The 27,850-nt window shown below is 36.6% G+C and overlaps 1 protein-coding gene and 1 non-coding gene across 4 annotated transcripts; both read left to right on the top strand.

The window, feature by feature from the left end:
* Positions 1-230: 230 nt before the first annotated feature.
* On the top strand, positions 231-27,850 carry LOC126966462 (trafficking protein particle complex subunit 8). 3 transcript variants are annotated; one of them, XM_050810508.1, is made up of 19 exons: positions 239-644; positions 1,324-1,485; positions 1,975-2,266; positions 5,241-5,394; positions 5,469-5,553; positions 6,861-6,952; positions 9,863-10,045; positions 10,533-10,633; positions 11,882-12,130; positions 13,740-14,022; positions 15,467-15,658; positions 17,659-17,956; positions 18,678-18,966; positions 19,390-19,522; positions 21,017-21,230; positions 22,403-22,620; positions 23,763-24,544; positions 26,209-26,323; positions 27,643-27,850. In XM_050810508.1, the coding sequence occupies exons 1-19, from the start codon at positions 497-499 to the stop codon at positions 27,778-27,780; spliced, it is 4,128 nt and encodes a 1,375-aa protein (XP_050666465.1). In that variant the 5' UTR covers positions 239-496; the 3' UTR covers positions 27,781-27,850. The 3 variants fall into 3 exon arrangements, with proteins under 3 accessions (XP_050666466.1, XP_050666465.1, XP_050666463.1); XM_050810506.1 differs by having other exon boundaries at positions 22,382-22,620; XM_050810509.1 differs by lacking the exons at positions 17,659-17,956; positions 18,678-18,966; positions 19,390-19,522; ... (3 more) ...; positions 26,209-26,323; positions 27,643-27,850 and having other exon boundaries at positions 231-644; positions 15,467-16,794.
* Trnat-ggu (transfer RNA threonine (anticodon GGU)) lies at positions 15,349-15,421 on the top strand. The gene has a single exon. It is a non-coding gene; the product is annotated as a tRNA-Thr (tRNA).

Raw genomic sequence — 27,850 nt, 5'->3', positions numbered from 1 at the left:
AGAACGTCATTGAATTAAATACATCGATCATCGATGTCGCTTGTCAGGACCACAGAACACTTTTCTAATTTCTTAAAGAAACAAGCCGCTCTAGTTGTTCGGACGTTTCAATACAAGGTACTCTGCAGTATCGGTATCACTCTGCACTCTGCAGTCAGAACGCTATCCTTTACTAAAATTGTCTGATTAGTGACTTGGCCTGAAAGGTCTAGATACCAGGCCATAAACTCAAAAAAAAAAAAGTGATTACTGATTACTAAAGTTTATTTTTTAATAGGTGTATTTAAAAATGCATAAATAATTTCTAAGCAGTTAGAATCATATAATGCGAAAACAATTATTACGGACATGAAATCAAGTAAAGTTGAGTAACTTGTGCACAGTAAAATGTAAATAAATAAAATATTGGGCGACTAAACAAGTGACTATAGCTTGTCTTTAATTTTTGGCAAGGAAAAGTGTTTTAAAACTTACCTAAAAGTATTTTTCATAAAATATGGCCAAAACTACGAACGATTTTATTAAAAATTCATTTTCTCCCATAATAGCTACTTTGAGTAGTCCAAAAGTTGAATCTGTTGTGTCCAAAAACTACGTTACATTCCCTGAATTATTACAACCTTTTGGATTTCTGGATTCAGAAGGCAAGTACCTTAAAGTCTTATTTACCGTTATTTGTAATATTAATGCAATTTTTTTACGATAATAAGGGACGAGATGAGCAGGATGTTCAGCTGATGGTAATTGATACACCCTGACCATCACAATACAGTGCCACTTAGGATGCTGTATTGAAGTATATATTTTAAAAATTAAGTAGAAAAATTATTAGTACTATTTTTTCACCAAAACAGTGTTTTGCCCACCGCTTGTTTACAAACTTAATTAAATTAAATTCAAAACAATCTTATAAGTCAGAAATAACTATAAAAATAAAGGAAGAATTCTTTCAGATAGTACTTTAGGTATATATACAGCGAGTATCAATTGTATACAATATATTGTGATAATAATGATATGTTGCAATTGTTAGCTGGCTCAGTAGTACTCAAGCAATTATTGCAATTATTTATTAGGAGTCTGCTGTGTTGTAAGATTAATGATTCATGTTAAAAAATCAATAAAATAATTTTGGGTCTAGTAGCAGTACTTATTTTTGATATAGTTTTTTTTAGATGGCTTCAACTTTTAGCATAACAAAAAAAATTGCTAATCTGCTTATTACTTTTTTTAATGTCACATACACCTTATCAGAGGACAGTATCAAAATAAACACATATTTTTTTAATATACACTATCCATTTGATTTAAATATGATTACAGGTCATTTTAGGGAACCTGGAGGTAGTCAGTGTACAGTTAAAAATTTAAAATTAGTTATAAGAGATGTCAATTGGAAACCTTTACCACCAACAGAAGCAAGAAGACAGTTAAATAATGCTGTTCTCTATAATTTTAATGAAAATACATCACCCAAGCTAATAGGTATGTTGTTATCATTTTTTTACAGCACATATTAAAGCTATGGGACAATTACTCTTTTATTAGCCCACAAACAATAAATAATTAAAGTCAGACAGTTTTTAAATTTAGTTACACGAATCACACACTAGTTTTTATTTGTACTACCTATTTTATATTTACCGCTTATTTTATATTCAATATTAATCCTAAATTTGAGATCCAAGGCTGATATTTCAATCCATGGCCTATATTTCGTTTTTCTATAACAAAATCTGTGGAGTATTTTGGCGATTATTTTTCTGTATATTATGTCTATATCTATCACAGATAAACAATCTTTACATGAATGTAATATAGACTTTGAAATAACGAATCTTAAATATACAGACATTAAAATCTGTTACTTATAGTAAGAATTAGAGTATTCTTAGAGTAGCTCATTTTATTTAAAAATAAAATGTCATACATAATCTTAAATAAAATATGTATAAATTTATTATTACTTTTCAGATGATCATCATAATTTTAATGTACCTAAAGCTACCCCATGGTTTGACGCATGGAAAGAAACATACCTGGAAGTTCAATTTCCCTCAGACCATGAATTTACAAAGCACTTCATATCTTGTATAATTGTCGCAACAACATTAGAAGATAATATTATTGATGTCTATAATACATTAAATCAACAATATGCTCAACTACAAAATGTTACACCTCCAAAGCTACCAAAATGGTTTAATAATTCTGTATTGAAGTCATATCTACTGTTGCATGATGTTTCAATGGTACCTAAAGAAAAGTAGGTAAAAGCATTTAATATGTTTCATAATTTTTTTTTATTAATAAATATATAACATGTCTATTTATCACAGACTGAATACAGTCTGTGATAAATAGACATGTGTCAGGACTATTTGTCGTCTTTTGAGTCTCTTGGTGATAGTCTCAGTATGACATATCATACTACCACCAGATCACAATCTGGTGGTATAATGGTATAACTGATTTATTGATTTAAATTATAGTTTCTCAACCTTATTTTGCTCACCGCCCACTTTGAGAATATGTTTTTTTTAGAGTAATTTCGTGTATTTTTTGCCTTTTTAGACTATATTTTTTAATCTACCCACACCCCATCTGCGCCATCTCAATGTCCCCTAATTTTCTATTGGTCTTCTACTGCTTCAGTTTTTTTATAAATGCGGAGGACTAACAAGCATATGGATCATCTCATGTTTTTTGGAGGAGGAAGACAAACAGGTGTTACAGGTCACCTGATGATTCTGCCATCCACATTCTCCTGCCACACCAGAGGAATCAGTGGAGTGTTTCCGGCTCCTTAAAAAGATGTACCTACACACTTGTTTTTAAGGAACCATATCTTATTGTCCTATTAACACCGCACAAGGAAGCTTATTCCCCAATTCGGTTGTATGTGGGAGGTCTACCAGTAGGAGGCTCCTTTGCACAGGAAGCTGTCTAGATTATGGGTACCACAACGGCGCCTATTTCTGCCGTGCAGCAGTAATGTGTAAGCATTACTGTGTTTCGGTCTGAAGGGCGCCGTATCTAGTGAAATTACTGGGTAAATGAGGCTTGACACCTTATGTCTCAAGGTGACGAGCGCAATTGTAGTGCTGCTCAGATTTTTTGGGGTTTTTTGAGAATCCTGAGCGGCACTGCATTGTAATGGGCATGGCGTATCAATTACCATCAGCTGAACGTCCTGCTCGTCTCGTCCCTTATTATCATAAAAAAAATGTGGAATAAAGTTCCTTAAAAACTGATTACTGATGGTGGGGATCAGGTCAAACAGCTCTTTGGTGAAATCTCTGTGATAAATGCCGCTGTTAATGTTAAGTAATTACTGATGTGTCTGCATTCTCCTGCAATACCAGAGGAATCACAAAAGCTTTGCCAGCCGTTTAGGATGATGTATGCGCGTTTTTTGAAGATTCCCATTTCATATCGTCCTGAAAACACCACAGGGAAGTTCCACAGTGTTGTAACTGACAGAAAGTTCCTTGAAACCTGCTTTGTGGAGGAAAGTCCACACACTCAAATAGTAAGGATGATATCTTAGTTTGATAAATGTGTTGTCTTTCTGAACACTACCCTAATAATAGTGGTAGAAGAGACACCATGAATCAAAGCTCATTCCATACTGTAGGTGATGGTGAGGATGATATCCAAGTTTGTGATGTATCATGTGAAGGCGGAATTTGGGGCAAAAATATTTTTTACACCATAATTATATCTGGGCTATCAGGTTATAAAAGGCGTTTTTTTCATCTTTGATTCATTTAGAATTCTTTTTGATGTCATTTCTAATATACTAGATTCTACTACCACTACTATTTCAGTACTGACTTCAATAAAACCACATAATTTAACATCTTATTTGAAAAATTAAGAAGGAATTATGTACGAGGGGAGGTCAAAAAGTTCGCGGAATGACTGGGAAAAAAGATGAAATGATACATTATGTTATTTTTCCTTTTCAATATATTCCCCCTTAACACGAATACATTTTTGGGATCTGGCATATAACTTATTAATACCGTCGAAAAAATAGGTTTTGTCTTGGGCGTCAAAATACGCCGAAATCGCCGACTTGACTTCATCATCGTCTCTAAATTTTTTTCCACGCAGCTCTTTCTTCATCTTTGGGAATAAATAAAAATCGCTAGGGGCCAGGTCTGGACTGTAGGGTGGATGGCGTAGTTGTTCAAAACCGCATCGATGAATGGCAGCCGTCGCAACATGACTCGTGTGAACGGGCGCGTTGTCGTGCAAAAGGAGTACACCTTTTGTCAGTTTTCCTCTTCTTTTTTCTTTAATAGCTTCTTTTAATCGGTCCAATAGGGAAGCGTAGTACTCTCCCGTTATAGAAACACCACGTTCTTTATAATCGATCAAAAGAATACCTTCAGTATCCCAAAAAATAGTCGCCATGATCTTTCCGGCCGATTGCGACACTTTAAATTTTTTTGGGGGTGGTGTGCCTTTTTTGTGCCACTGCATCGACTCCTGCTTTGACTCAGGCTCATAGTGGTGAACCCAAGTTTCATCACCGGTTACAATTCGGGCCATAATTTCTTCCCTAACTTCTCCACAGCGGTCCAAATACTCGCGGGAACAGTTGACGCGCTCACGTTTTTGCAGCGGCGTGAGCATTCTCGGGACCCACCTTGAACACACTTTACTCATGCCAAGATGTTGATGAAGAATATTTAAAATTGTGGTTTCTGATACTCCAACTGATGCTGCAAGTTGTTTCTTCTTCAACCTTCCGTCTTCCAATACAAGTTTTTCAACTTTTTCAATGATTTCCGGCGTAGTGGCCTCAATGGGCCGTCCAGGTCGAGGATCATCTTCAATTGACTCCCTTCCTTGCTTGAAAAGGCCGTGCCATTTGTAAATCATGGTTTTACCAGGAGCAGAGTCTCCGTAAACAGCTAACATCTCTTGCAAAATAGTTTGAGGCGTTTTTCCTTGTTTGGTGAGGAACTTTACGACGGCGCGATGTTCAATTTTCTCCATAGTGGCTAGTTTGTTCCCGATTTACTTGTTCACTCGTTTGTAACTCGAAAGCTAATGACCCAATTAGGCTAGAAATTGGCATATATAGTAATTATGAGTTACTCAAGTAGCGGCTACCTGGAGGAGCGACCTCACCCCCGCCAACCCCGCCATTCCGCGAACTTTTTGACCGCCACTCGTATAATCATATTAGCTAATTTTCAGTTGAATTAATTCATATAAAATTGCAGGGCGGATGCTTCTTTTGAATTGATGAAGCAGACATTTGGTGCATCAAACTGTTTTATGCTAAGTATTAATTCTAGACAGCATATGGAATCAAAGTTGCCAATAGATTACTGGTCACAATATGTAATAAGACCTTCACAAGACATTACAAATAAGGTATACAGTCCTTATCAACCTGCTCATACTCTGTACTTGATGACAATGAATTGTGACTCTTTGTGCAATTTCAGAATGATTTGACATTACCTCCAACTCAAATACCTACCGCATTACCAGAACCATTGGTGGTGCAATTACCTCATAATGCTGCATCAGGTATTTGTAAATTTTTAATTGATGTTTTGTTTTTACAAGAATTATGATAGTATATTAACACTGTATTTTTTGCATTAATCGTTAAGTTAATACCTCTTCAAAATCAAATATATTTATTTAAAAAAAGATTTTAAAATCACTCATTGAACACCAAAACCCATTCATAAATAACGTGAGCGCAAAATACTCTTAAGTAAACTCATTAGTGTGTTTAGTTTTTGTTTCATTTGCGTTCGCAAAGTAGCACTTTCCCACACGTCGACAAGAGCGTGCGGGAGTGTAGCTGAGCGTGAGGGAATGTTTGAAAATAATTATAGTGGTCGAACTTTGCGCAACTTAATAGGAAAAATAGTATACGATACTCGTAGAGACAGGTCATCCTGTACTCGATATGCTCGTGCGGGAACGACCTACTTTGCGCACTTGAATCGTAATGTACTAATTTGATACGGCTACAATTTACAATAATCTGTTTCTGATAATGTGTATTATCGGCAGTATTTCTTGCAGTGAGACAAGGTGTGCCTCAAGGATCTCTTTTGGGCCCAATTTTGGGCTTCCAAGTACCCAAATTAGCTAATAATAAATTAGATAATAAAGTGTTACGATAATTTACCGTTTTATTTTGATTAAATTTTCCATGAGTTCCTTTCGCAAAAAATACGAAACAGCAGTTTTATTGGCAAGAAAAGTGGCAAGTGTTGTACTATTTTGAAATCTAGACTAAATGGGTCATCTTTTAAAAAAACTTGCCATAGGTAGTGTAGTACATTTTTTTTCCAACGTAGAGTGTCAAAGTTGACTGACATAAATTTTATAAACCATAACTCGTCAAAATTTAATTTATTTTACTTAGTTAACAATGATTATTACTTTCATTTGTGGTTACCAATAATAGCACTGTTATTTGAGATAACATTATTAAAAAAATCACTGTAAAATTGTGAAAATTGCGATCACAGTACCTAAAAATGCGACAAAGGTCAATTTTTAACATTTTCGAAAAATGTCTATAATCGCTTGACTAAGTGACATAGATTTTTTTTCTTATTTTTTTCATAACTGGTATACCTTGGCCTCTCGCCCGGTAACAGGTTATCGTTGAGTTTTGGGACACCCTGTATATTGATCTACCTTATTATATTGTTTGCACACTCTCTTAATTTTTGACTTTCTGAGTCGTGCGCTCCTTAATTAGCAACCGTGTCTTCCACTGGAAGATCAGCATTATACTGTAGTGTGATAAATAGCGATAACTATTTTTTTTTAGAAATACATTTTTATTTATTTATTTCTAATTGTTCCAGATACAAATATGTTTCCCACGACTGTTTCAGAAGATTCACACCCTTTAACTACAAATGAAAATGATGTCTATGATAACGCAAACAGTCTTATGGTAATAATTATAATGGAGATTATTTTTGTGATTAAAATAGTTATATGCCAAATAATGAGAGCTATTATAACATGAGTGCTGGCACAATTGACAGAACGGATGTTAAAATGGCTAATAACATGCTTACATATGCTAGTGACATACAATACTTTTTCTACGGCCTTGAAATAAATAATATATTTTTATTTAGGTGCGAAAAAGTTAAAAATTGCGCGAATGGTAGGTGCTTACGGCGCATGTGCGATGTCAGTCATCGACATTGCGCAGGTCCGTGCGCTTTTTTATATGTGAAGTTTGCGGGTTTAACTTGCAAAATTAAGAACAACCATTTATCATACAAGTATTAAAAAAAACAAGTATGGTTTTTTATAATAGAACACACCGAGAGTTGTAGAAGTATTACATTGGAGTTTGTGTGATTTGAAAACTATGGCGGTTGTGCATAGAAATTAACTCGAGAAAATATTAGCTGATGATTTTCACTTTGCGATTTTATAACATTGTCACCGGTGACGAAAGCTGGGTATATTGCTTTTGAACCTGAAATATGAATCCAATCCGCGGATTAGGTCCTTTGATGATTTGCTTACGAAAGTTAAGAAAACTCGAAGTATTGGTAACAATGTGGTTACACTTGAGTAGTGTAGTATACTCTTCAATAATATCGGCTCTTAGACACACGCGCCCACTCACTTCCGTCGCTCACAGGCCACAGCGGACTGACTGTATCACGACCGCACGTGCGCTAGAGATGACATAATGCTTCCTTCTCTTTCACTCACATACACTACAACGAGTACGTTGTCTTTGACAACTAGCTTTCAGCTGACATTGATTAATGGTCATCATGAAATCAGATACACTACAAGTAGTTACTTTCAAACAGACCCCTGTGATCCCTGTGGTGTTGCAGGAGAGTGGGTCCATATTTACTCAACAGCAGCGGACCCCTACGGTCGTTTTTCTTCATCTTCTATAAATAAAGTAATAATTTCATATTTTAAGCATTGTAGAAGTGTAGGTATCTAGGTATTTGTAGAAGTGTGTCATGATTGGGGAACAAGGAATTATTGTTCACAAACTTTAGTCTCTGAATCTGCCCAGTAATATATCCATATAAATAAAATTGGAGTGTCTGTTTGTAATATTGAAATAACCGTTTTTTACAATATGTATATGAATATATATACGGTAGGTACACTGGCCTGCAAAAGTAAGTATCACACTTTTCAAATTATTATTTTTTCTTTACTATAGAAGGTAGAGACTTGAGATTAAAAACGTTTTGTTGCAAATTTTATAGGCGTTAATTCTTAGAAACTAAAATTATACATTAGTAACATTTTTAACTTAAAAAAGATAAAACAATGAAAATAGACATTTTTAGTTTAGTCTAAAAAAGTTCAACTAAAATGTATTACATGTTATTTAATTTTTAAACTGGTATTGCCTCCTCGAGCTCTGATTACAGCTTCGAGTCGGTTTGGCATACTGAACACTAGGTTTCGGAGCCGATGTTGGGGAATATTCTCCCATTCTTCTACCAGGGCCTGCTTTAGTGCCCTGAGGGTAGTAGGTGGTGGTCTGCGATTTCTGACTAGCCTCCCAAGCTCATCCCAGGCGTGTTCAATCGGGTTGAGATCAGGATTTCTTGATGGCCAAGCCATCACGCTGATACCGTCCTCCTGAATATACTCTTCTACGATATGAGCTGTGTGTGGCCGGGCATTATCATGCATCAGCATCGATCCATCACCCATATTTGCTAAATATGGCCCTGCATACTCATCGAGAATCTCTTGAGCATATCTTTGCCCAGTGAGGGTGCCATTTTCTATAGCTACTAGCTCTATGCGACCTTCTGAAGATATGCCAGCCCATACATGTAGGCTTGAAGGTATCGCTCACCAGGTCACCTGTAAACACTTCGCCTTCCATCAGAAGTGTAAAGGGAGAATCGAAACTCATCTGCAAACATTATCTTGACCATTCTTCTTCATCCCACTGCATGTGTTCACGGGCGTATCGCAGTCTCGCTACTCGATGCTGTCTCTCGAGTTTTGGGCTACTCGCTGGTCTTCGGAGTTTCAAATTTGCTTCAGCAAGTCCTCAGATGGTGTCCAGTCTCTTCGTACCTTCGCTTTACCTTCTGGACCGTTTGTACCGTCACACCCACCATTCTTGCAGTGCGACGCATACTGTTGCCTAGTTCCAGAAAAGCCATGATCCTAGCACATTCTTCAACTGAAAGAGGCATGATAAATAAATGTTATATGCTTTTTAGCATAAATTTTTAAAACAAGACCCATCGATCTTGAAAAAAATTTAAAACAGAAAGAAAAATGTGAATGGTAAAATTGTAATTCGGAAACATCCACTTTGAAAAAGGAATGGTTTTGTTTTTGAAGTTTTTTTTCAGCCAAATCTTAAAAGCAAGTCACCGACTATAAAGTTTTTATGTACAAAATTAAATTCTCTTTGGAGTCCTTTTTATTTCGAAAGTATATCTTGTGAACTTAAAACGTTATCCCAATTTTAAAAGTGTGATACTTACTTTTGAAGGCCAGTGTATATATATTCATATATACCTACCGTAAATAACATTTTTTTTACAACTTTTGTCTGTCTGTTTGTACCGGCTCATCTCAGAAATGGCTGGACCGATTATGACGGGACTTTTATTGGCAGTTAGCTGATGTAATAAGGATTACTTACGTTTATTTCAGAAAAAATATTTTTTTTTTTAGAAAAAAGAAGAAACGGTTTTACTCTTCAAATAATTTATATGGCAAAACAACGTTTTCTGGGTTAGCTAGTCTTAAATAAACTTAATCGGCGACTCCATAAGCTTCAATGCTATACTATGATGCAGGTGTGATTAAAATTAGCATGTTTGTGAAATTGTTTTAGAGTCACTCATTTTCTGGAAGCGCGGAGAGCGTAAATGTACCGGGTAGACTCGCCGACACAGAAGTTCATGGGGCAGCTCTGAATGTTACTGATGTAGATGCCATTAAAGAATTCTTATCGGAATACACATCAAGGGCGTTGTTGCCGCATATTGAGAAACTGATAGCACAGTTAACAGAAATTGTAAGTTTTATATATTTGTTTTAAAGTAACTTGTAAACTGCTATTAATAATTTTTTAATGAAAATAAGGGACGAGACGAGCAGGACGTTCAGCTGATGGTAATTGGTACGCCCTACCCATTACAATGCAGTGCCGCTCAGGATTCTTGAAAAAACCAAAAATTCTGAGCGGCAACTACAATTGCGCTCGTCACCTTGGGACATAAGATGTATACTGAAAGGGAAGAACCGGTGCAAGAAATAATTGTGGTTTTCTTTTTTGTAATTTAATGGCTTTAAGTGGCTGTTTATGTTACTGCAAATGGAATTCTAATATTGTAACTCAAGATTATAATTAGCAATCATTGTTTTGTGTGAAAAATTTGCCAACGACCACTCTGTGTACATCAATCTCTTTTGCTTGTGTCAAAATAGAGTAGTAAATAAATAATACACAAAATAGTATGCTTTAATAAACATCTAAATTGATGTAATTATATATATTTTAGGTTGCAAACAAGAAAGGAGTGAGTCGTTCGCTGTTGTCTGCCACAAAGAGATGGTTTACTACGGGGAAATCTGGCACCACAACCATTAACAATACTGTCATGTAAGTTGCTCAAATCGTGCTGTAGTAAAATAGCAATATTGTACACCATTTTAAATATCATGTGACATATCATCAAAACAAAAGTCTACACCAATAAAATTTTGTGTTAAGGATCCTATCATGCAAACAATACTATCATCATTGCAAACTATCCCAATGGTGTACTTAACTACATTAGGCTAGGATATTATTTGGAAGTAGAAAACTCCAAAACCAAACTTCAAACTGGTTCTAAATTTCCTGGTTCCATTCTAATTGAAGAGAGGGCAAGGCAACGAACAAGAGAATCACATGATGGGTCAATCGGTCATGAAAATCAAAACCAGGGGTAAAGTTATGTGTTGCCGGTCTTTAAGGTGTGTAGTATGGTCTATGCTCGAAAAGACCTTCAAGCATAGTACTGGAAGTAACCCAGGAATGGGTCGTATCGGTTCGGGAAAATCGGTGTGGCAGTTAGAGGAGAGATCTCGAATCGAGGGGATTCGACAATGGGAGACATTTTAGCCGTGAAAGCCCAAGCTTGTGTCTTCTTAGGGTTAAACTACTAAATTTTGCCGGCCTCATTTCAAGACTGCATTACACAGCCTCGATTTCAGACACAAGTTTGTTCCGGTTCTAGTCGCCGTGATGATTGCATCCGGTTTGTATACACGTTCTGTAAGGGGGGAGGGCGGGAGTTGTTTTATAACCCTTTTTAACCGGTTTTTTCCGCAAGAGTTTTATTTGCACTTTATCTTTTATCAATTTGCGGCTACGCATATTCGGCTGTATAAGATTTTCAAATAATATTATAAACCGAGTGCACTATGGGAGGAGTGGAAAAAATGCCAGTAAAAAAGTTTGCCTGCCAACAAGAGAACCACGACCGTCATTAAACAAGAAAGATTGAAATAGGAATAGAAACACTTTATTAGCATAACTCACACAAAAACACAACAATTTACGTATATATTATAACGTAACAAATATTTATAAAAATTTAAAATAAATAAATATAAATAACAGTGTGAACAGGGAATCACGCTGCTAAAAGGAGCTGACTCAGTATATTGTTGGTCAGTGCAGAAGAAACCAACACAACACAGGTTTTCAACAGTTTTTTAAGTAGACAGTTGCTTTAGATTCCATTTATTTCTTTATTTCATGTTATGATCATTGTTGTGTTATTACACACAAATTATCACTCAAGCACATCTTGGTCTGACGATACAGCCATTTTTATCCAAGTTTTAATATTTTCTTTCCCAGATACTCCAGTGACTGCCCCGAGCTACAACTTCGGCGGCTGGGCGATCTTTGGTTCATGTGTGGGCAGTGGCATCGTGCCTACGACGCATACCATACTGCTAAGAGAGAGTTCTACGCGGACAGCGCGTGGTTGTGCTACGCGGGAGCGCTCGAGATGGCCGCCGTTAGCGCCTTCATGGCGGGCGAGGCTAACAGAAAAACCTTCGCCTACATGGAGGAGAGTATCGTCACATATTTAAATACATGCCGGTATGTCACAAATACTTTCTCGAACAGAATTACAAAATTAATGCCAGAAGTGAGTCCGACCTAATAATAACAAACTGTTTAGATTTGCAAGAGCGACATCTCAAGTCAATTTCCTATTATGCAATTATTGGGATTATTGCGCAGGCTATCGACTGTAAAGTAGATCCTATAGATGTAGCCTGTGACGGTTAGCTCAGATGGTAAGAGCGCTCGGATGGAACCCGGGAGGCGTGGGTTCGAGTCCCGCATCTTCCATGAATTTTGTATACTTACAGTTTTTTTTTATTTAATAATCACGTTAATCATTTTCCCTTTCAGTACTACTCTTTCATTATTGCCTTGGTCTAAAGAAGAATTCAGTCTTTCACACTGACTTTTCCAATTCCACTCTTACTATTGTCTTTGAATATAAAACCAGCTACCCTTGCTAAAATGCAACCAAATTGTGAATGTGCTTCGGTGAAAGGTTTGCAGAAAAGAAAGGGCCAAGCTAGAACAATGTATAATAATTATTTTTTTATCGCATCTCACTGCCATACTTGCAGGTATAGGCAAAGTAGTTGGTAAAACTATAAACAGCTCACATGGCACGGATTAAGATGCTACTCCTTCTAATAATTTAAGTCGTCAAACACAAACAATTCTGCGTTGCAAATATCTTCATAAAATGAAGCATACAGTTTTGCTCTCACAACAATATACCAGTGGGAGGCTCCATTGCACATGTCGGCTAGATTGTCAGTACCAGAACGGCACCTATTTCTGCCGTAAAGCAGTAATGTGTAAATATTATTGTGTTTCGGTCTAAAGGGCGCCGTATGGCCTCAAAAAATCTTGGTGTACTCAGTAAGGCGAGACAGTACTTCACTTTTTAGTGGCTTTTGCCACCGCCTGCAACTTTATAAGGCGCAAATTCGGCCTCACATGGAGTACTGTTCTCACCTCTGGGCGGGTGCTCCCCAGTACCAGCTTCTTCCATTTGATCGCATACAACGAAGAGCGGCTCGAATCATCGACGATCAAGTCATCTCCGATCGGCTTGATTCTCTAGCATTGCGTAGAGATGTGGGTTCTCTCTACATCTTCTACCGCATTTATCACGGGGAGTGCTCATAGGAGCTGTTCGGGTTGATTCCAGCGGCCGAATTCAACCACCGGACATTACGTGCATAGTACCATCCGCATCACGTAGACGTCTGGCATTCCACAACCGCGCGTTTTGTCCGAAATTTCTTGCCTCGCACAGCCACTTTGTGGAATCAACTACCGGCAGCGGTCTTCCCGAACAGATACGACTTAGGGACCTTCAAGAAAAAAGCATACTCCCACCTTAAAGGCCGGCAACGCATTTCTTGACACACCTGTTGTTGCGGATGTCCATGGGCGGTTGTCTCACCTCTCCCCATCCCGTGAGCCTCTTGCCCGTTTGCCCCCTCTCATATAAAAAAAAAGCTGGTGAAATTACTGGGCAAATGAGACGTAACATCTTATGTCTCAAGGTGACGAGCGCTACTGTAGTGCCGCTCAGAATTTGGGGAGGGCGTAGCAATCACCATCAGCTGAGCGTCCTGCTCATCTCGTCCCTTATTTTCATTAAAAAATATTCCAGCATGGTACAATACGCGGTGCGGGCGACACTGCTATCAGTTCCTTGTCTTATAAACGCGGGGATGTACGGAGAAGCAGCGAAACAGCTGATCCGCATGACGTCAGAGGACAGCGACTTGAGGAGTGCAATGCTTCTTGAGCAGGCGGCTCTGTGCTTCCTTCTGGGACCGAGCAACAAAATAATGAGCAGGAAGTATGCCTTCCACATGGTGCTCGCTGGACACAGATTCTCGAAGGCGGGTCAAAAGAAGCACGCGTACAGATGTTATAATCAAGCTTATCAGGTATTTTTCGTTTTTAAACTTCATTTAAATCCCTTTTTTTATTTATTTCCAATCGTTGAAGTATATTTCGACATGATCGTATGTATGACTGAACCGAAATTGATTTTTGTATGAGAAGTATTTATTTTTTTATGGAAAAGCAGGACAAACGATCGCACGGGTCACCTGGTGTTAAGTGATCACCGACGCCCACATTCTCTTGCAACACCAGAGGAATCACAGGAGCGTTGCCGGCCTTGAAGAAAGGTGTACGCGCTTTGGATGTTGGAGGCGTCCATTGGTTCAAGAAAACTTAAGGCGGCACTAAACGCCAGCGACCTTGAGCGATATGAGCTCACGGCTGTCGGCCCGCCATCTATGTATCAAAGCCTATATTTTCGAAATTCTTGCGTGGAAAACGTAATATTTTAACAGGCGCAAACAGTTTATATGCTTACAATTCTCACTATTGATTACTTATCTAAATAAATGTACCTACACAAAAAAAGCACAAGCTATAAGAATAACTTTTCTGAGAGTCGTACTAATCAAATGCGTCATGCCGAGAAAAAACTAATAATAAACTAACTGTTTAACTGCAAAGAAAAGTGGTAGATTCAAATAGCTCTGGAGTGTTAACTATAACCAACAGCAAACATTACCAACCTACAAATAAGACTTAAGGGTATGTGTAACAGGATAAAGTAATGTTCATAGCTTCAAGTGCTATATTTTCACCACAAAACTTGTCTAAAAACACCTTGTTTGCGTGTTTTCTGCTTACCCTTCGCCTTAAGTGTCAGGATGTAAATCGTAGTAAGTAAAATATATCGTCAATCCCTTACCAGATACACCTACTACTACAAGAGAATAGATAGAATACATATGTGTGTCTGCAGTAATCCTATAAAAATAATGGGTTGTGACAGAGACATGCAGGAATTTGATTCATGCATGGCCTATTTTAGTTATATTTGGACGTAATTCCAGAAAAACGTTCCAAACCACAATCATGTCGATATTGAGTTTAGAACACAAAGCTGGTCACGTGATTCACTCATTAAATGTCATCATGACTTAGTAGCCCAACCCACGTGTATGGAATACGCTAATATTTATTCAACTTTAAACACGAATTCCTTTAAATGTGATGTTTGTGGCTTGGAACGACTTTCAGTAAGTAGGTACGTCCAATTGTAATTGATCTTAACCATTTGTTATGTTTTTAAAGTGATAACCCTCACTTCTAGGATTAATACACAAATAAAATTTGAAAAACAAAATTTTATGATCGATGCGGATGCCAGTTGAACATAGCATACAAGATATTATGACTATGCGTCACTCGAACGGTTAGCTCAGTTGGGAGAGCACTGACACGGTACGCCAGAGGTCGTGGGTTCGAGCCCCGCATCGTTCAATAATTTTTTTTTTCAAATTTGATTTATGTAAGTGATCTTGGCAGGTGTACAAGGATAGCAACTGGCGTCTGTCGACGGACCACGTGCAGTTCGCCCTAGGGCGACTGGCGGGCGCCCTCAAGATGCCCCGCGAGGCAGCCCTATGGCTGGCGGCACCACTCGCGCCCTACGAGCCCTCCCACCAGGAGCAGGCACAACAGGACGCCTTTATGCGGGAATTCTTGCTCGCTCATCAGGTATGTTCTACTATACACTAGTGGGATGCTCCTTTGCACAGGATTCCGGCTAGATTATGGGTAATGTGTTGGTTATTGTGGTTCGGTTGGAAAGGCGCCGTAGCTAGTGAAATTATCAAGCAAATTAGACTTAACATCTTATGTGTCAAGGTGACGAGCGCAATTGTAGTGCCGCTCAGAATTTTTGTGTTATTCAAGAATCCTCAGCGGCACTGCATTGCAATGGGCAGGGTGTATCAATTATCATCAGCTGAACGTCCTGCTCGTCTCGTCCCTTACTATCATAAAAAAAAGACACCAGCCTCAACACTACGAGTTTTTTTTATACAAAAAACCTAGTAAAGCAAAAACATCAGTTCCAAAATTTAATAAGTATTAATACTAGAAAATTAACATTGTTTAAGTACAGGTCCCAAAAATAAATAATTTATAAAGTAAGGCGAATAAATTGTCATGTATTTAATTATTATAATAACTAAAAAAAAATATAAAGACAAAACTGTATTTAATTATGATAAAAACCTCTTTTCGCATTGATTATATTTTCTTATTGTTATTTTTTTTATAATAATAAGTATTAAAATATTTGTCAATTATTATCTATTGATCAAAATCTGTACTAAAATGTAGCACTATCTCATAATAACATATTTTTGAATTGTTACACTTTGGAACTGAGGCGTCGATATATTATGTTTGTGGAAATAAAATGTTGTTGGTATATTTCTTTATTAAGAAGAGTAAAGCTTATTTTAAGCCCTACTCTTCCTACTTCCCGATCTGCAAACACTCATGTGTGCAAATGTCACTTTATTTTTGTGGTGTGGATGATATGAAGAAATATACCATGAATTGTATTTATATTGTAACAAAATAATTTAGACTTATATCTTTATAACTCTAAAGTTAACAGTTTAGAAACTTATTGGAATCACAATGAAGAAATAAAACAGCAGAAGTGGTGATATAGACTGAAACTTAGGTCTATCTTAATATTTAAGGCAATATTTTAATGTAATTGTAAACAAAATTAAACATTTAACATAGAGAAATTAATATAAGTTAACTAATTTCATAGGCCTTATTTATATTTCAATGTTGAATAGCAAGTTGACACGGCCATAATATATATATATATATATATATATATATATATATATAATATACATATATATATATATATATAACTATACTTTAAAAATAATATCTGCTTTTTTATATTCTTATAGCTGCCCATACAATTGTGAAAATACAAAATAGTTCTTTTATACATTAACTTTATGTAATGTTTAATGGCAGGTTATCAATATATCTATATTTTTTATCGCTCTGAAAATGTTATGTAATGTAATAATTAACATACACTAAGGTCAAACGCGTCTTGCCCGCGGTGCTATAAATAATGGCTATGGTAGGGACAGACCCAGGGTTGTATTTTAATATTGTTGCCATGGGCACAACAAACCCATCAGGTTCCTATATCTTCGTTAAGGTCCGTTGGTGTAAGAGGCTGCACTCAAAGCAGACATATTGAAAGCGCGAGAAACGAGAGTTTGACATTAGTACAGCCAAAGCATTTTGTTATTTTTAAGTGATATCCTTCTGGGATTAAGTATACAAATTAAATACGTATTAGAATAACTGTTAAAATAATGTAATTTTTAATATTAGAAGTAGGAAAAGAAAAAAATTGGATTTAACAAGCAATACTTATTACTTTTGTATTTTGTTGATTTTTACTATGACATACTAGTCGATAATAATTATAAAAGTGAAGTTATTGTAAAAATCTTTATAAAATATTGTAATTACGCGATTTTTGATACTTTATATTCAATTTCTAACTTTTGATAAAATATTTCGCGTGTGCGTAAAATACCGAACTGGATGCAATCTTATGGAGTCAAATTGTGCATGAGTATTTAATTTTTTTTTGTTTACTTAAATTTGTTTTTCAAATGGGCAACATATTCTTGTTTTTTTTTTGTCTGTGTTCACAGCAATTGGTAGAGAATTCAGATGAATATAAGGAAAAGTTACCAACTTTGCCTGTTCCGCTGCTAATGTCGGAACAGACGGCTGTTTTGTGCGTGGGACCAGCGCCGCTTTCGTCCCCGGGCCGCGTCCCTGCCACCTCGATATCGTTCCTCGGGGATGAACAAACAGACAGCTGTTACTGGAGCAAGCTGGAGGAAGCGGCGCTTCAAGTGGCTCAGGGGAGTGTCCCTATGATATTCAAGCCAACCTACGATTTGTATTCACATAAAGCTGATAGCAATCCAGTGGTACCACGTGGAGGTATATATATTTATTAATATTTTACTTACACTGTTGAGTTTCTTACGCCCGTTCTTCATAGATATGAGGTATACTTGTATATCATTTAACGAGCAATTCTTGTATATATATAATCGGAATCTCGGAAATGGCTTCAACTATTTTCATAAAATTTAGTATACATAGCATTTGGGGGCGATTAATCGATTTAGCTAGGTTTCAATTTGATAAAATGTAGTTTTATCCGTGTTATAATGAGAAACAGCTACAATAACATTAGAGAAGACTGTAATAGCTTAAATGGGACATTGGGTGATCCGGAAAGCAGAAGACCGCGGTGCGAATCCAGATGTCCTATTAGTTTTTTTTGTTCAAGTTTTGTACATTCCATAAAATCCGTGCAAGGCTCGGTCGTCCGGATATTTTTTATTAAAAAGAGCACAAAAGAAGAATGCTGGGAGAGTGTCTCGCGCCGTTTCTTCTCTCTTAGAGCGCCATGTGTTTCCGAAACGGTGGTAGTGTGAGAATGACATCAAAAATCATTCTAAAGGAATCAATTTTGAGAAAATAAATGCCTTTTATGCCTTTATACTCTTTCGAAAAGGTGGTAATTTTTGACCTTTAATAAGTGATTTTAAATCCTACTTTGAACATTTTTTTTATTTGAATACATGAAACGTGCCTATTTGTTGTTAAATTGTTTATGTAATTCTTAATAAATTCACTCTATTAAACCTTTCAGAACCATTACAAATATCGGTATGTTTAAAGAATCCCCTAAAGGTCGCCCTACTGTTGAAAGATTTAGAGATATTATGGAGATTCAGTTCAAGTGCCGACAGTGCTGAAGTACAGGAAGAGGCAATTAGCAATGAGTCAAGGATAGCCAGCGGCCTCAGCATTGAAAGTAATGTCATTCACAGCCAGAAAATTAAATCTTTACTATTGGAAGGGCAGCGCGAGAGTATGCTCACTTTTGGCTTGACTCCGTTGAAATTGGGACACTTGGATATACTAGGCGTGGCTTACAAGTGAGTAGATGAGTTTTTGCTTTAAAAGATGTAAGTTCGTGTCTATGGGAAGGAAGTGTTAGATATAATATATGACTAGCGGACCCGACAGACGTTAACCTGTACACACGTGTTAAATTTGAATAATCGGTTCAGACCGGAATCGGACAGACAGACAGAGAATTATGTGTCGACTGTATTGAGAATCTAAACCTTTTTTTCTAATTTTTGAATGTGTGGAAAATTTTTAAGTTCAATAAGTGATTCTAAATCCTTATTTGAAATTGAATTTGACTAATAGAGGTCCTCATTGTTCGCCGAGCGTGATAAGCGAAAGGCACTCTTGCGACAAGATTGGAGACTGGCGATCAAATGTGTGGTGCACGTGATTGTGGACACTTTAAAGTTAATTATATTCTGCAGCACTTTTGTTAACAATTTCAGATTGATGAACGCTGGTGAAGGAAGGGATATTCAAAATGGCGTGACTGTCTCTGGAAAGCTAAATCTTCAAGCGGACGCCAGCTGTAATAAACGATTGCATATTACAATTATAGATCATGCACCATGTTTGCAGGTAACGTTGTATTACATTCAGATTGGGACGTGTTTTACGTGTCCAGTACCACACATTTAAATAAAATATTTTTAAAGGATTCAAATTTCAAACACGTGTAATTAATTACGTTAATATTTAGGCATAACGTTACGCGTTTCAATCCTTTAAAGGATCCACATACAAGGAACGACGTTCTTCTCTCTCTCGCTCCTTAGTTGAGTATCTTAGATAAATGAGTATCATCCACCACTAATGGTGTTGTCACTGACATTGCTAACTTTGACAAATCTGAACGACCCAATGTAAACAAGCCTACCTCCCCCGCACCCCGTCTTGATCAACGCCAAAATCGCAAAAAGATTTTTTTTGGAATAAAATTCATGAAAGCGAGGTATTTTAGGTTGAATTATATGTGATTTCAGCTATTTAGTTAGACCCTTGCGATGAAAAACTATTACTGTATCATGTACAAAAATTGTTACGAGTATTTAGTGGTTATTGCATAGTATGTAGCTTTTTCACACATATTCTTGTTTGCTATCTGGTTGAGTTCTTGTGACTTTGTCATGCTCGCTTATATATCCTCGTCATTCCTTTCCCTAAAACATGTTCAAGGGAAGCGATGGCTGGCCCATGCGTCACACTCGTGAACGGGCGCTAATTGTGGTGAATTGGTGGTTCTCTTTTCGGGAACTAGGGTATATGTCAGCTGATGAAGTTTTGTACTTTTCCTTGATTTTGTGAGCATGTATTAATTTTCAATCAGTATTTTGTTTTCTTTTCAATTAAAAAATAAAACAACTTTTTAAATAACGTAATGTTGCCGTAACATACACCTGACTACTTGTGAAAAAAACCCGGCAATATTGGATTTTAAAAGGAAATACTTGGTAGCTAAAATTTCCATACAACTTGGCTAGCGACAAGACGAGTAATGCAGCTAGGTCGAATTCTTTAAAGTAATATGTTATACTAAATAAATATCATGTTACTTACGGTTTTGACTTATATCCTGTTCGGAATGTAGACCATAATATCATCTTATATAAAAAATGAAGTTACACATGTCATGTTCCGTAAGGACTATAACCGTTTGCTTATATCAGCGAACTCGCGGTAAGTATTGGGAAAGGTCGCTTGTTTTTGAAGAACTCGAAATATATTATGTCGGGCTCGCATGTAAATACCCATTGCCGACTAAAAACCTCCTCTGTGGAGCCTTAAAGCCTTTTATAGCGAAGCCTTGGAGGCCGAAATGTAGCTCACAGGTGCGGGGCGTCTCGGAAGGAGACTCGAACCTCGGACCGACTACTCGCTAGGCTGGATGTAGAGAAGATCACTAACGATCTAATATATCTGTTAGTCTAATGGACTCTAGGTTTGAACAGACTCTGCCCTCGCTGGAGATGTATGTATGTATGTGGGTTTGTGAATGTACCTGCATGTGTGTATAGGTGTGTAATTTGTGATGTATGTGTGGGTATGACATGTATAATCAAGTAATAATTACAGATGACCTTCACGGAAATCAACACGGATGTCGTCAGTGGTGAACTTATTACGCTGGACGTAGACTTCCGGAACGTGGGTCCGGCCGCTATGAACAACCTACACGTGGCCGTCTCACATCCGGAGTGCATGTGTGTCGCCACCAACGACGACCAAATAGACAACTCCTTTAAGGAACTGTACGAGGATAAATATAAGGAGCCGGCCGACGAAGCAGGTATTTTTATGGAAATACGTCAAGTAACCGTAAATGTATAATGAACCATACCTTCATGTTCAGAGCATAGTTTCGTTTCAAAGGTCCCATACGCTCCCTCTATTAAAAAAACATATTATTCGGCATTATTTTTTATTTATTTAATGTGCCTTCGTGTCAACTGTGGGCTGGTTAAGCGGAAAGTTGTATGAATGTCAATTTCTAACTTGTTCATTTTCTATTTCTTTAGTTATCAATCTACATACAAATATTGAATGTTTAAAAGGCTGTCAATGAGAATTCAATTAGCTGTGGCGGTTCATTTAGTAATATTTTTTTTATTAATTTGATAAAATGTAATAAATTGTTTTTGTTTCTTAAGAAAAACAAAAACATAAACTTAAAAACGTTAACACAAACTTAAAATTACTAAGCAAAAGGATGATCCTTAAATAGGTTTATTTTCACAAAGATTTTGATTTTGACATTTACATTGTTACCTACAGTAAACATCTAATAAAAAAGAAGAAAAAATATCATAAACAATCATCAATTCAATTACTTTTTATTTTAAATAAACTTAATGAGAATATGTCAACATTTATTTAATTTTTTATTTTTGACGTCACATGAGCGTCTAAAAAATGTATTTTTTGCGTTATTCGGCTGGAATATAAAAAGTCAACTTTGATAATATAATAATATGTTTGTAATATATAATATTATGTTATGTAATTAAATTACTGGGAAAAGGAGACTTAACATCTTATGTCTCAAGGTGATAAGCGTAATTGTAGTGCCGCTCAGAATTTTTGGGTATTTCAAAAGAATCTTGCGACGCTGCATTGCAGGGCAATTACCATGAGCTGAACGTCCTGCTCATCTCGTCCCTTATTTTCATAAAAAACGAATAATAATTGGACGTAGTTCCTGAAAAACGTTCCAAGCCAAAATCACATTTTAAGGAATTCGTGTTTAAAGTGTAATAAATATTAGTGTATTCCATACACGTGGGTTGAGCTACTAAGACATGATGTCATTTAAAGAGTGACAGTAGGTCTGCCATTTTTTGTCAGTCCGTAAATATGAATCACGTGACTTGTTTTGTGTTCTTAACTCAATTGTGACATGATTGTGGTTTGGAACGTTTTTCTGGAATGACGTTCAAATAGTTGTTTACTTAAATATGTTAGACGAGCGGGCGCTACGGGCGTACTCACGCAACATGGCGGCGCGGCGGCGAGTGAGTGCCGTGTGTTGCGGCGTGTCGGCGGGCGGGGCCACGTGCACCTCGCTAGCACTGCGCCCGCACACCGCGGCCTCGGCGCTCTACCTGCTGGCTTACTATGAAACTGGCCTGAAGGCAAGACCCTACCGCTTGCTGAGGCACGTCTTCCGGTTCACCGTCACTGTCAGTATAATTAATTAATTTATTAAAGCTCACCAACTAGATACATAATTTAACATATACGAATAAGATAAACATTAATAAGTGTTTCTATTTACATATTATAGTGCATGGAAAGAAAACTACTAAATGTCCTATATGAAAGTTTAATGATTAATGAAGTTGACAAAGTTCACAAGATAGTTTTTTTTATATGAAAATAATTAAGCACAGACACAACATACAGATAGACAGTAACAATTTAGATAATTTATAAGTACTACGAGTACGCGCTCGGCACGTACGTGCGCTCGTCTCGGTCAGATCTACAGAACTCCTCTATATTATCAAGCGCCGTCAGCATTGCGACGGCGGAGACGCGCAGAGCGCCTACAAGCTTGTAGGGGAGAGCGGGGAACCACACTGGTACTAGGCGCTATAATATGTAAATTAAAGGTATGCACAACGTCACTAAACTAGCTAATGCTAAAAACAAATTAAAAAAGTAAAAGTAATGAATTTACTACTAATTACTTACATTAAAAATAGATTAGTATGTAGTAGTAATTTCCTGTTTTTGGTAAAAGTTAAAATTTGAAAAGAAATCGATATTATGATCTAACTGAAATATTTTATTATAGCTCACACATATTAATGCTAACCATTTCTTATTCTTAATTTATCTTACGCCGAGTTCACATGTAACGAATTTATTTAACACAAATAATTTTTAATATTGATATGGTCACTATAACATGTTGTTAGATGAGTTAATTTCGTTATAACTTGAGAGAAGAGGACCCTTAAGTAGGTACAGAATAAATTGACCGACTTGGTATTACATGGATCTCAGAACATTTTACGGTAGAAGAACTGAGTTGCGGGACTTTTTTACAAGTTATGTTTTAGGTGGCATTTTTTATTACCCCGGGTCCACATATAACGAATGACCTTAAAGAAAGCTGTAGAACTAAGGAGAAAGAGTATGTGTGGCCAGGCGAGTAAAAGAGAAAGGAGATCTTAAGCTGGTTTTTAGTCGCCTTCGTTATTTTTATGTGGCCAAAACACAAGTTAGCACATTGAAAAAATAAGTTTAAATAATAATATTATACATATAAACTTAATATACATTATTCTTTTATACCAACAGCCTGTTGTGTTGGCAGGATGCAGTTGAAATGCAAGTGACACCTCGCCGAAGTCTCGGACGACTGGGGGATATAGCTGTTGAGAATTTGCAACTGGCTGTCGAAGTAAAGAATATAAGCAACGAAAAAGATGAAAGAATATCAATCGAAGTATTAGAAGCTTCATTACTTAGTAGGCAATGGAAATTAACAGACCTAACAAAGGCTTCGGATGTCAATAATTTGCTTGTTGCACGCGAAAGAATGCATCTTGTATTTAAAGGTGTCAGAATTCTTGACGAACTACAAGAGGGCCATATCGAACATTCGCACTTAAAGGTTAAGAAAAGCGATCCAGATAATTCAAATTACAAATTTTTGTACAACAAATTTGTCACCGATAATGTGACCTCTATTTTGGATAACATTGATTTCGCCAATAATGAACAAAAGACAACAGGATTGATACAATCCATGTTTATCTTAAGGTGGAAATCGTATAATAAAAAGAATAATAAAACTGTTATTGGCCAGCATTGCCTCTGGTTGGAGTGTTTCTCGAAATCTTTAAACACTAGAAGCGAGAAAATTATCGATCACTCTTTACTACTAGATGAACTCGATAGCAAGGTCGATATAAAGAACAATAAAATTAGTAATGAAAATAATAATATGATTATGATGAGATTGGAGCATTCCAAGTGTGTCGACCACGACTTCAATGTCAGAAAGCTATGTATTATACCGGTAGCTGTTAATATAGTGAATTGTTACGGGGAGCCAGTTCAGGTGTTTATTCACATGTCACAACATCAAAACAGGTAACTTGCTAAAAATGTATTCCACAAGTTCTGTCACAAATACAAAAGCATTTATTTTTTATGATATTCCAAGGCTTCCCCCAAAGATCGCTATAACGATCGGTCCTGCGCGACCCTCATCCAACCTACTTCGGCGATCTTAACCAGATCGTTGGTCCATTTTATGGGGTACCTACCAACACTACGTCTTCCGGTACGTGGGTTCCATTCGAGAACTTACTGCCCCAACGGCCATTTTTTGACGTAATCTTAATAAAAACTTACATGTTTTTTTTTATTTAATTCTTAGCAGCTGATTGTTCTAGATAGTTCTTAAGCGAATGGATGTCGGCGTGTAATTTAGAGCAGACCATGTCTTTTCAAAAAAAACATAATAGTTTGTTGTCCTAGGCTCTCAATATAAGTCAGTCACTGGACCTAGTCTAGCCCTAATCTGAAACACATTGAGGCTAGACGAGGGCCATTCTACAATTCTTATAAGCCCGGAACGTTGTTTTCAAGTTAAGCTTGAGTAGTTCGTGCTTTGTGACGAGGTGCTGAAAAGTAGTTATTTATGCAACTGTTGTGTAATAAGGGGTATTAACACACGAATGTGGGTTTATCACACGAGGCGAAGCGAAGCGACATAATAGTATCACATGAGTGGTTTAATACCTAATTATCAACAGTTGCATACAAGACTTTATCAATGAAATTCCGTACAACATTACGCTCGTTTGGAGGATGTAATGGTTATTAGGACGTTGGGTGTTTTAACGTTGGCAATAAGCTAACTGTTTTAGAATCTTTAATAGAGGATTTAAAGCATGGGTATGTGGGCATAAAAAGGTTTCACTACACGAGTTTTCTGAGGCAGTATTTTGATATACTATCAGTCTTGTCGTAACTTGTTGATAAGGCGACCCCCACCAAGCCATGATTGACGCAGAATGCTGATGTTTTTGTACTCTCTTTGTACCCGCATATCGAGACAGCAAATGTTTTGATTGAGCCACTCTTCAAACATAGGGATTAATTTGGGGCATGTCATGTATATCGATGATAAGCACCACGTTTTAGGTCTTGTTTGATGACTATACGCGAAAAAGTCCTAGCGGGAATTTTCATGTCTCGTGATCGTTGATGTACAATGAAGAACTAGATCCCAATCCCCTATTAAAAGGTCGTCAAAAGGTTGTATTGTATACATTACCTTATACAGATACCATTAAAGTATTCATTCAAATTAACACCTTAATTTGTGGCAGTAATCTGCGGGTATTGGTAAAGTCGAACACGAGGCAAGAACATTTTGTTGTAGCAATTGAAATGTATTTTTTTAAGAAAATGATTAAAAACGTCAAGTTAGTCGCACAATTTTGTCAGTTTAAAGGGGTCCAGTTGGATTAAGGGGGTTAAGTTTGGATATGCGGTTATTTGGACAGTTCTTCACTAAACACTATGTCATAGCGTGGCGTTGTATTCTAAGCGCGGTCAAAGCACAACTGAACGAAAACTGCGTAATAGACGCGTAGGCAGAGTTTTGGTTAAGATGTTAAGTTTAGAACCCGATTCGGACAATGACAGTTGATACATTTTTGCCGTTCCGCTAGCAGCCTGCAAATGATATTATGTCCTTATATGTGTATAGAACGTCATTGTATAGTATGTATAATAAATTACAGGGAGTCAAGTGGAGTGCTCGGCTGGACCGGGGCATTGAATAACGGACCGTCACCGGACTCCAACGAGTTGGGGATAAGTGTCAGATTAGAAAAATTTGAAACACGCCGCGTACAGGTTATTTAAAGTTATTTTTTTAATTTTCGAAGCTACGGTGAAGCTTTTGGGACGGGCTATTGGAATATTCACTCCAAAGTGTTGGTGTTTGTAAATTGGATGTTGTGGAAGTTGAATAAGGTAGTTAATCCGCATTTTTCGTAATAAAAGGCTTATTTAAGGTATAAACCTATATTAGTTTAAACGTGTCTTAAGCCATACAATAGTAAAATTAAATTAGTATGGCTTAAAACACGTTATAACTAATACAGGGTTATACCTACACCAGAAGTGAGGAATATCACTTAAAAATAAGAAACAAAAAAATAAGAAATCTACAACAAATGCAAAAAAACAATTAACAAGTAACAAAACAATAGTGTAAATTGTCATACTAACGGACAAACAAAGCCATTTTGCACTTCGATCTGATATAGTAGCATTCACAGCTATATATGTTAGATAGATAATGAAAATGGTCTTTGGTTGAGGCTCAATCACGCCTAAACCACTAATCGTATCGACATGAAACTACCACCATTCGATGCGGAATTTATCCTAGATGGCTACTTATTTTTATTCGAATCACAACGTTCCTTCCTTTTAAATTTCGCCCAGCGAAGCGAGCGGGAACGGCTAGTATTGTAATACATAGTAATCTTAATATATATAAATTACGTGACACGTTGTTTGTCCGCGATGGACTCCTAAACTAATGAACGGATTTTAATGGGGACTATTTCATCGAGTGCAGTTTAGTCTCACTTGAGAGATAGGGTAGTTTTTATTTCGATTTGGAACCCATAATTATTTTTATTTGCAATATTTGTTTTGTATGGACATCTTTGCTATAAGAGAATTTAGTGACGCACGGTTTGACAGTTCCGCTGTGAAACAATTTCATTATAACAACAGGGGAGCATTTCTTCCGAAATAATTCTTGATGTTTTGAAATATCATTGGCAAATTCTTATAAAACAGTATTTTTTTATTATCTACAGAACAACGTCTGGCGGGTCAGCTAGTAGTATATTGTAATGTATAAGTAGTAAGTACACTTTGTTTTTAAAGAATCTGATGACTCCATATTTGTCCTATATTGGGATATAAATTGATTGATTAAAACTATTGAGTACACAGGGACGCTAATAATTATATTTTCTGATTTTAACATCAAACAAATCCATAATTTTGATAAATAGTTCATCTTATTGCTACTTATTTATTTCAAGTAAAGAGGCACCGGGCAAACAATATTTCACTACCAAAATGTTGGATTAATTACCTAAATAACTTTCGATTTAGATGAACATTTTTGTATTTTTATTTTTCTCTTTCAGATGCGTGCCCTGTGCGTCGCTCCGGGGACGTACACAGTGGACGGTGCATTCTCCGCCACGTGCGCTCCACTTAACAACACCCCATCTAAACAATTTATGAACAATTCGTCGTTGTTGATAGTTAAACAGTCTACTTAGTCGTTGTCAGTATATAATGTTTATAATATATAATATAAATTAATGTTTTTAATATATAATTCATATTGTT

The sequence above is a fragment of the Leptidea sinapis genome, chromosome 10 (assembly GCF_905404315.1).
Source record: "Leptidea sinapis chromosome 10, ilLepSina1.1, whole genome shotgun sequence".
NCBI classification, from domain to species: domain Eukaryota; kingdom Metazoa; phylum Arthropoda; class Insecta; order Lepidoptera; family Pieridae; genus Leptidea; species Leptidea sinapis.
This window is presented reverse-complemented; position numbering and strand designations above follow the sequence as displayed.